General features: G+C 50.9%; 1 protein-coding gene across 1 annotated transcript; it reads right to left on the bottom strand.

Annotated features, from left to right (window-relative positions):
• Positions 1-7,114: 7,114 nt before the first annotated feature.
• On the bottom strand, positions 7,115-8,952 carry LOC149359961 (uncharacterized). Its single transcript, XM_089569168.1, has one exon. The coding sequence runs from the start codon at positions 8,879-8,881 to the stop codon at positions 7,670-7,672; it is 1,212 nt and encodes a 403-aa protein (XP_089425294.1). The 5' UTR covers positions 8,882-8,952; the 3' UTR covers positions 7,115-7,669.
• Between the last annotated feature and the right edge of the window lie 1,275 nt (positions 8,953-10,227).

Genomic DNA, 10,227 nt, shown 5'->3' with positions numbered 1-10,227 from the left:
TCTTCGTCCTTGTCTGTCTTAATGTTCTTCTGTGTTGTATTTCTTTCAATACATAACTTCTCATCAATGCGACTTAAGTAGAAGTTCCGCATAAGGGACTCAAATATACCACTGGTTCTCTCTGAAATTACGAGCCAATATGAGCTATAGATACAAAGGCGAGGTTTGGTTGAAAGAAGATATCTTGAAAGATGCAGTTCAAAGTTAATTTTAAACGCTGCGCTGATGTTTTAAGACAGCCACCTACAAATTACGGTTTTTTAAATTTATTTAAAATACAGTAAAAAAGATAAGTCTGGTATAGTTCTGGAAGCAACCATGTTCGGCACCAATACGCGGAATCTACAGAGCTTAGGGTCATTTGAATAGGCCCTACGGCTTTCATCAATTATTACAGCTCTTTTTAGAAAACAAGAGCGAACTGTGAAGAAGGGTAGAGGGAAGCAGGCTTCGTAATAATAATTTCACCAACTGTCGCGTAAAAATCGCCGTCGCAAACACCGCAAATTATGCGCCAGAACTACAAAAACCGGCACACATGGAACCATGAGAGCAAATGTACCAGCATCAAATGGGCATGATGTGGCATATTACGTCACGGAAGCGCAGGCGGTAGGTAGCCCCATGATTTGCCTCGGCATTTATTAACGTAGTCAACTGCAAGCAGGGTTCTATGAAGATTAAATTGAACGCATAAGCGTGCATATGCAAATATGTTTCTAGTGAGATTAAAGGATAATCTCAGGCTGCCATAATTCATCCGTTCAGACAGCGATCGAAAGTAAACAGATCTTAAAAGTTTCTTTCCAGCGTGCATATTATCTGGGTATTTGTTGCCAGTGGATATGATCATCCTCGCGGTCCACTGAGTTATGCTTCCATGAGACAAAATGCGTCGCGCAGTGAGTAGGACAACATAATCATACACTTCTGTGCCCCTCCTTGAAAATTATTCCTGTCTACACTTACTTAGACGCACTTCGTGCATCCGTCACACCTATGCCAACGACAAAAGTGCCATGTGAAATGAATCAGTCCACGAGTCGATGCTCTGCCAGTCTTTTGACAATGATATTTTAGGAAAAAGAACGGGCAGTGGTGTCGCCAACGTGAATGACCTTAGTCTACGAGCACTTTTTTCGTTTGGAATCATCTTATCGAAAGGGAAACGCTGCTTAAATTTCTGTAGTAAGCGTCGAAACACACACAAAAACAAATCGACAAATAACCGAGTTATTTAGTCATACGAGTTGTCAAGGAAAGAAAAATGATTGATTTTAACGTTAAGACATCGGAAGCATGACATTACAGGAGAGAATTATGAATGTATATGTGTAAATTATTACGTAATTCTGTACAATATGTTAAAAGAACTATATATAGAGAGAATGCATTACGAGTGAGCTGCATGCGTTAGATTTTAGAAGCGTGATATCTAAGGAAAATTATTGCTAGTCCATACACACCTATGAAGATGAAGGCAATCAGCAAGTGAATCAGAAGTGAATCAGGAAGGAAATCAGAAGTGATGAAGGCAGTCATCAAGCGCAGTCATAGCAGACAACGCGTACCACAGATTGCACAAATTCATTCACGTAGTCTATTCCCGTTTTATGGAAACGCATCTCTTGTCAGCAGTATTTCGATAGTCCTTTCTCGAAGACTTAGGAGGGCTTATTCGTGGACTCCAGATGCTATATTTTTAGCTGACGGCGCCGTCCAGGTTCTCGGCATAAACTGTATTACCAGACATTACAGCCAGCAAAACTACAGCCAAAAGTTTTCAAGGAAGTAATGTCTCCGACTTGTATAGTGATTCACCTACTTTAGATGCCATGCCTTTGACCGCACCGCAAAGCCTCATTCCTGACGGGAGAAGTTGGACGCCTCTATCATTTAACACACTTACTCATGGTTACTTTGTTTCACATAGTTGTACTAAGCGTGAACTCGTGGTTTTCTTATGGTGAAATGACTGGTCTCACTTCACTTACACTTGACGACTTTTTCTGACAGTAATCGCTGTTCTAAAAAAAATTATACTGTTTCATTGTATCCTGCAAATTGAAACTTTTTAGTATTTCAGCTCTACCACGTCGACCGAAATGAACCTCCAGGCCATTGTTTGCACATGAACTGCATCATGAAGGGCCGGATAATCCAGGGTGGAAGTTTGGGCAAGTCGGTATTGATCCATAACATAAGAGTATCGGCAAACCAGGACGACGAACAAACAGGAGAGAGCACACACCAACAACACAGGCGCTAGCGCCTGTGTTGTTGGTGTGTGCTCTCTCCCGTTTGTTCGTCGTCCTGGTTTTGCGCTACTCTTATGTTATGAGCCGGATACTGAAGGGAGGTAGCGCCTGGTGCTACGATAGAAATTCATGTTGAAAGCGAGGAGCAGAAGGTCAGAAAGGAAGGAAAGGCGAGGTAACCGTCTCACTTCCGGTTGACATTTGAGCCGTATCGTGTGGAGAGACGACGACAGCAGTAATGGGAGTGCGAGAGAGAATGAACTAGAACTCCGATTGAAAAACCTTAGATTCGGGCGAGACGGACGACACACCTGCTCAGACGTCGAAAAAGCAATTTTCTCTCGAGCTTACATTTATCGGACAGCAGCAACAACAACACAATGCACAGACTAATGTCTATCGCCGTCTATGGTCTGCTGCATTGCGGTAGAAAAGAATGGACGGATATAGAGAGAAGACAGCGCACAATATCGGATTCATTTCCGCCCCATCTCAAAGTAAATCTTTCTCCGCCGCATATCTCAGGAACACACGAAATGAAACTCTGGTAGAGATTCTGGCGTAGGTGATGTAGATACAGGAGAAAATAGAGGCATTTGCGAGGAGGAATAAATTCATATTTATAAGAAAGCCTCAATGTGCACTACAGGAAAGAACTGCAGGGAGGAATTTGATATACAGAAAACCGTTGTAATGAAAGAAAAGGGGAAAAAAACTTATCTGATGGGCTGCGAACATCGATCGTACGTTGCCAATACTCTCGCGCACCGTACCTCCCTATGGCTGCGCCAGGTAGGCGCGGAGTACCAGGTTCTCACTTTCTCACTTTTTTTCTCACTTTTTTTGCTATGACGTGTGGCGCTGCCTCCGCAACTGCACTAGCTATGCCCGTGGTAGTTGATTTCCTTGGCCCTATTCCAGTGTTTCCCCCTAAGCCGACCCGTGTAGAGAAGGATTGTGTTCTTGGGCACTGGGAAGGGTGGTTCAGTACCTGGCATTCGCAGAGGAGGCTAGGATGACATGTTGGCGCCATCTCAGCAAGTAATTCCACTACGTGAAGGGGAATACAGCAGTGGCAGAAACGGCCACGCTTTTGGAGATTCGAAAAGCAAACAAGGCAGACCTAAATCTGCAAAACTAATAACAAGCCAGGAAACCATCACAACAGACTTAGTTCTACGGCGCGCAGTAAGGAGAAATAAGAGGAGGAAAGTAAAATGCATACAAACGTTTACCGAGCTAAAAGCTGAAAAAAGAGGGAAGGAAGAAATGCTAATGCTGTTATTTTTACTTTTATGCGGACGTGAACCTAAGGTTCCTATCATTTATTTCTTCGCCCCAGTGTTGTTTGAGAAAAAAGAACTAAGCAAACACAATTTCGTTTCGCGTCCTGCCATTGGACACACTCGTGCCATCCGCTGACCGTCCCGTCACCACCTTCGCCCGGGACGCCATTGCTCAAGCTGAAGACGCTCGCCAAATCGCCCGAACTCAGCTCCAAGCGTACCAACAAGCGCAGAAGTCATTGTACGATAATCGCCATCGTCATGTCACCTACGACCCGGGGTCGCTCGTTCTTCTGTGGTCCCCTTTCCGTCGCGTCGGTCTCTCTGAAAAACTTTTGTCTCCCTACCATGGTCCTTATCGTGTTGTGCGTCAGGTCACCGATGTCACGTATGAAGTTGCTCCTCATACTATTACGGGGGGTTAGCCCAGCGGCAGACGGTACAGGCCACAGTCAGAAGGCACACCGAGCTAAATCACTCCAGCACAAACTGCCACGTCCTCGTCGTCGTTCACTGCCGAACGTCCCAAAACAACGTCGTCTTCTCCTAGCAACTATGCACCGTAACACTACCCCCCCTCCTCCGACGGGCGGAAGGAAGCACAGTCCCTGGGTGTCCTAAGATGGTGGGTTTGGATGGTAGGGCTTAAGACGGGCGACGTATACGAGCTGTGTGGAGGGGGCCGCACGAGGAGTGTGGGGTTGCAGGGGCGCGATCTCGTAGGTGACATCGCTCAGTTGCCGCAAGACGCGGTAAGGACCCACGTAACGAGGCAGCAACTTCTCACACAGGCCCACACGACGCGCGGGGAGCCAGAGGAGTACGAGGGAGTCGGCAGGGTAATGGGCGTCACGGTGATGAAGGTCGTACCGTCGTTTTTGAGCGACTTGTGAAGCGTCGAGGCGATCTCGAGCGATTTGGCGGGCGGCGTCAGCTCGGGCAATGGCGTCACAAGCGTAACTGCTGGTACAAGGGTCGTTAGGCAGGAGGCTGTCGAAGGGTAGCAACGGGTCGCGGCCAAAGAGCAGGTAGAAGGGAGAGTAGCCGGTGGTATCGTGGCGTGTGGAATTGTAGGCGAACGTCACGAAAGGTAAACTGACGTCCCAGTCTCGATGGTGGTCTGAGACATACATAGACAGCATGTCCGTCAGGGTGCGATTAAGACGCTCAGTAAGGCCGTTGGTCTGAGGATGGTAGGCCGTCGTGAACTTGTGGCGGGTAGAGCAGGAGCGCAGAAGGTCGTGGACCACTTTAGAAAGAAAGCAGGGGCCGCGATCCGTAAGCAGTTGACGAGGAGCGCCATGAAGTAGGACGACGTCATGGAGAAGAAAGTCGGCGACATCGGAGGCACAGCTGGTAGGGATAGCGCGCGTGATAGCGTACCGGGTAGTGTAATCGGTCGCAACGGCAATCCACTTGTTCCCGGATGTTGATGGGGGGAAAGGACCAAGCAGGTCGAGACCAACACGGAAAAATGGGTCAGTCGGGATGTCGATGGGCTGAAGCTGGCCACTGGGTGGAAGTGGGGGCGTTTTCCGGCGCTGGCATTGAGCACAAGCAGCAACATAACCGCGGACAGAGCGGTAAAGGCCAGGCCAGAAGAACCGCCTGCGCACGCTGTCGTACGTGCGGGACACGCCTAGGTGCCCTGCAGTAGGAGCGTCATGAAGTTGGGCAAGTACTGTGGAGCGGAGATGGGTCGGGACGACGAGCAAGAGGTCGGCGCCATCTGGGTGCATATTGCGCCGGTACAAAATATCGTGATGCAGCACGAACATCCGTAGAGCAGGATCGGAAGGGTCGCTGCGGAGGCGGTCGACTATGAGGCGCAGAGATGGATCACGGCGCTGCTCGTCACCAATGTTCAGAAAGTCTGATACGGACAGTACACAGTCGTCGGTATCACGGGTGTGGGAGTCAGGGGGATCGATAGGATGGCGGGACAGACAGTCAGCGTCTTGGTGCAGCTGGCCGGACTTGTAGACAACATTAAATGTGTATTCTTGCAAACGCAAGGCCCAGCGACCCAGACGGCCTGTAGGGTCTTTAAGAGAGGACAGCCAACACAAAGCATGGTGATCCCTAACTACGCAGAAGGGCCTTCCAAACAAATAAGGGCGGAATTTTGTTAACGCCCAAACAAGAGCAAGGCACTACCGCTCCGTAATAGAGTAGTTACGTTCGGAAGGAGAGAGCAGGCGGCTGGCGTAAGCAATCACACGAAAGTGCTCGTGTTGGCGCTGCGCAAGAATGGCGCCAATACCATGGCCACTGGCGTCTGTGCGAAGTTCCGTAGGCGCAGATGGGTCGAAATGGGCCAACACAGGTGGAGCCGTGAGGGCCGCAACAAGTGCCGTGAAGGAGCGAGCTTGGTCAAGGCCCCAGGAGAAAGGGACATCCTTCTTCAGGAGGGTGGTAAGGGGACGGGCCGTGTCGGCGAAGTTCGGGATAAACCGGCGAAAATACGAGCAGAGCCCGAGGAAACTGCGCACATCGCTCGAGGAACGGGGAGTGGGGAACTCACGAACGGCACGAACTTTGTCAGGGTCGGGCTTTACACCAGACGCATCAACCAAGTGGCCGAGGACCTTAATTTGGCGCTGGCCAAAGGTGCACTTCTTGGAGTTCGGTTGGAGACCAGTGCGACGGAAGACCGCAAGGATAGTAGCAAGACGACGTATGTGGCTTTCGAACGTTGAGGAGAAAACGACAACGTCATCTAGGTAGCACAAGCACGTTGTCCATTTGAAGCCACGCAGAAGCGAGTCCATCATGCGCTCGAAGGTGGCAGGAGCGTTGCAGAGGCCGAAAGGCATAACTTTGAATTGGTACAGGCCATCGGGGGTGATAAAGGCAGTCTTCTCACGATCCCGTTCGTCAACAGCGATTTGCCAGTAGCCTGAACGGAGATCAATAGAAGAAAAGTAGCTGGCACCATGTAGACAGTCGAGGGCGTCATCAATTCTCGGAAGAGGATAGACGTCTTTCTTCGTTACTTGATTAAGATGACGATAGTCGACACAGAAGCGCCAGCTGCCATCTTTCTTTTTGACCAACACTACAGGGGATGCCCAAGGGCTGCTAGAAGGCTCGATAATGTTGTTCGCCAGCATCTTGTCCACCTCGGTTTGGATGACATGGCGCTCAGGAAGAGAAACACGATAGAGCCTTCTGTGTATAGGGCTGGCATCGCCCGTATTGATGCGATGGGTCACGACAGAAGTTTGGCCAAGAGGACGATTCCCGAAATCGAAGACATCACTGTAGGAAGCTAAAAGGGCGCAGAGGGCGTTGGCGTGGTCAGGTGGCAAATCCGCCGCGATCATCGCAAAAATAGGGTCCGGGCGTGAAGCGGCCGAGTGGGGAAGGGCATGGAGATCAGCGTTAGGCGCAGCTGTTAGAGCAGAAACTGTACATTCGGCCAATGGAACCAGTTCAGCGATTCAGCGAGCGCGATGCCACAGGGTAAAACTTGGGGAGAGAGACTGAAGTTCAGAATCGGAAGGTAGGTGCGGTTGCCGGTGACGGTCCGGACTGTGTGTGGAAGGATGACGTTACGCTGGAGGACAACGTCCTTGATTGAGTACGTGACGTAGACACCATCAGGAACGGCGGGAAACGGGGACATAGGGACATAGACTGCAGCGTCACGTGGCAAGCGAGTAAATTCAGCGGCACGTAAGCGAGGCGGCTTGGTATCGGCGCTTTCGGAGCAGAGCGGCAAGTCCAAACGAAGAAGGCCAGTGGCGCAATCAATTAGAGCCGCGTGCGTCGTTAAAAAGTCGATACCGAGGATCACATCGTGGGGGCAATGGTCGAGGACAGTGAACGCGACAGGGGTTGTACGACCAGCAATGGAAACACGCGCAGTGCACAGTCCAACAACGGCAGCAGCACTTCCGTCGGCGACGCGAACGGCTGAGGAAACGGCAGGTGTCACAACCTTCTTCAGACGACGGCGAAACGAGGAGCTCAGGAGAGAAATTTGGGCGCCAGTGTCAATAAGCGCGGTAACTGGTGCACCGTCCACGCAGATATCGAGAAGGTTGCGGCGAGGAGCGAGGGTCAGGAGAGGATTTTCGGGCCGGGTCATCAATGCAGCATCACCTCCGGGAGCTGCATTGGTTAGTTTTCCGAGTGACAGCCAGGTAAGGGTGGAGTGGACGGGCGTCGAAATTGCGGCGAACGAGAGCGGCGGATCTGAGGGGAAGGCGAGCGGCTGGACCCTCGCGGGGCCGAAGTGTCGAAAGCGTGCGGAGACTCAGCACGAGAAGACGTCTGGCGTGGTTCGAAGCCGGCACGGCGATCATAATTGGAACTAGGTCCGTAGTCTGCACGACGATCGTAAGTGGAACGGAGGTGAGGTGGTGAAAACCAACGGCTGCGGCAGTGACGGGAAATGTGGCCGACACGCGAACAGGTGAAGCAGATTGGGCGGTCGTCCGGGGTGCGCCAATCCGCAGGATTCCGGTAGCGGTAACGTGGTAGTACGGTCGGAGTCGGTGAAGCAGCAGCAACCAGTGGAGCGGTGTTTGGCAAACAGGGCGACGCAGACGGCAGGCCAGAATTGAGGCCCACGTTCGCAAACTCCTGGCGAACGACGGCCTGGATCAGCGCAATCGTAGAGTCGGCCGGTTGAGGGGCGAAGGTGACGGGAGTCATAGCTTCCAGTTCTCTGCGGACGATTCTAGTTAAATTGGCAGGATTGGACGGTTGTCGCAGTGTTGGCAGGTCTTCGCAGGAGGATGTCGCCGCAGTGTTCGGAAGGCGATCAAAACGAGAAGCAATACGGCGATGTTTTGCCTGCTCGAATTGCCGGCATACCTGGAGGACGGAGTCAACCGTTGCACAATCTTTACAAAGAAGAAGGTTGAATGCATCATCAGCAATCCCCTTCAGGATGTGGCCCACCTTGTCGGTCTCTGGCATGGCGCTGTCTACTTTTCGGCACAGAGCGAGGACGTCCTGGATGTAGGAGAGGTATGACTCCGTAGATGACTGTGCTCGAGAAGCAAGGTCTTTTTTAGCACCCAGCTTGCGTCCAATTGGTTTGCCAAATAAGTCTCTGAGCTTTTCTTTGCAGTTGTCCCAAGAGGTGAGGTCTTCCTCATGCGTCTCAAACCAGACGCGCGCCGTGCCCGCCAGGTAGAAAATAACGTTAGCAAGCATGAGCGTCGTGTCCCAGCGGTTGTGCTTGCTGACTCGCTCATACATGGCGAGCCAATCCTCGACATCGACGTCATCGGTGCCACAAAAGGTGCCTGGGTCGCGAGGCTGCGCCACGACAACGGTCGGCGCTGGTGGTGATGCTGCGGCCGGAGGTGGGTTGGACGGCATAGTGATGGCTCGAAGCTGACGACCGCTGCGGAGGTCCAGGGCAGGGTCCCGGTGTGATACCCAGCACGACCTCCACCAAATATTCTCTCATCTTTCACATCGTGGCGGCCAGCACTGCACCATCTTCTACATATTGTTCGATCCTTCACTCAAGACCATCGCCATTTCGCCGTCTGTTCGTCACCGATCGGGACGATCGCTCGGAGGCCCCGGGTAGTGTGACGAAGACGAAGCTGGCAGTGGTGCGGGACGGAGCGCCCGCGCTAGGCCAGCGGCCATTAAATCATCTCATAGCCATCGTTCACCACGTCTCATTCTTGGCTGGCCGCCGCGTTACAATACACCTGCATCCTCTTCATGTACACCACCCACCGACATTGTTCACGTTATGCGCCTCAAGCCTTACCACGCCGCTCCTCTATCACCGGCCTGACGCCAGGACGGCGCTCATGCCGCCGGGGGTCATGCTACGACGAAGAGGAAGTGGAAGTCGAAGTGGCCTCCCGCGTGAAAGGGTCGCACGAAGAAGAAGAGATTGTTGGTGCTCCCTGCTGGCGTTGGTGCTTCCTGCTGCTCGCCGCTAGGAACTGTTCACCTACCGCTTGTAAATAAATGTAAATAGTATTTCCCCGTAACAATATTTTTATTTCGGTCTTCGGTGAAGTAATAAGTTCTTTTTCCGCTCAGTCGACGTCATCAAGCTGCATGAAATATCTGCACTTGTGAGCAATGCATGAAGCGTGTTGACTGATCTCAAGCTAAAGTTACTGGCGCGCGACTCGATTACCATATTTTCCCGCGTGTTCATCTGCATTCAGAATTAGAAATCCGAAATTTAGACTTTGCCGAGCATCTAATTAAAATTTTCTCCAAACTTACTGAAGCTGAAATAATACTTGCCGGTGCATTGCCTGAGTTGACTGGCGGCAGAATATTTGGACGCATGCGTTTAGAGCTGCTCTCGCGTGAAATTAGGGAGCAAAACAAGGAACTCATCTGCAAATGCAGTTTGATTCCATCAACGTTCCTTACCTGCGCGTATTAAATATTTAGTATGCTCTATGGATTCCTTTTTCAATGCGAATCGGTTCTCCCGCGTTTGGTTACTGATTAGTTTTCTTTCTCTTTTTTTTTTTGAAGTAGTAAAATAAAAGATCCTCAGGCCTCAAATTAGGTCAGTTCAATAGCTAACGAAAGCAGGACCCTTGCATCATTATTGTCAATAACATCAATTACGAAGCAACTGGACAGGACTGTCCAGCTGTGGCTTTTTAAAACAGTGAAAGATGTGGACAAATGATAAGCCTTAACATTTACTGGCTGTTAGTGCTCAACACAAAAACGAC

The sequence above is a fragment of the Amblyomma mixtum genome, chromosome 2, assembly GCF_055824585.1.
Source record: "Amblyomma mixtum isolate Tamu chromosome 2, ASM5582458v1, whole genome shotgun sequence".
NCBI classification, from domain to species: Eukaryota; Metazoa; Arthropoda; class Arachnida; order Ixodida; family Ixodidae; genus Amblyomma; species Amblyomma mixtum.
Note: the sequence above shows the minus strand (reverse complement) of the source record. Positions and strands in the feature narration are given on the sequence as shown.

Coding starts and splice junctions, on each gene's coding strand:
- LOC149359961 (XM_089569168.1), bottom strand. CDS start 8,881: ATGCCGTCCAACCCACCTCCGGCCGCAGCATCACCACCAGCGCCGACC.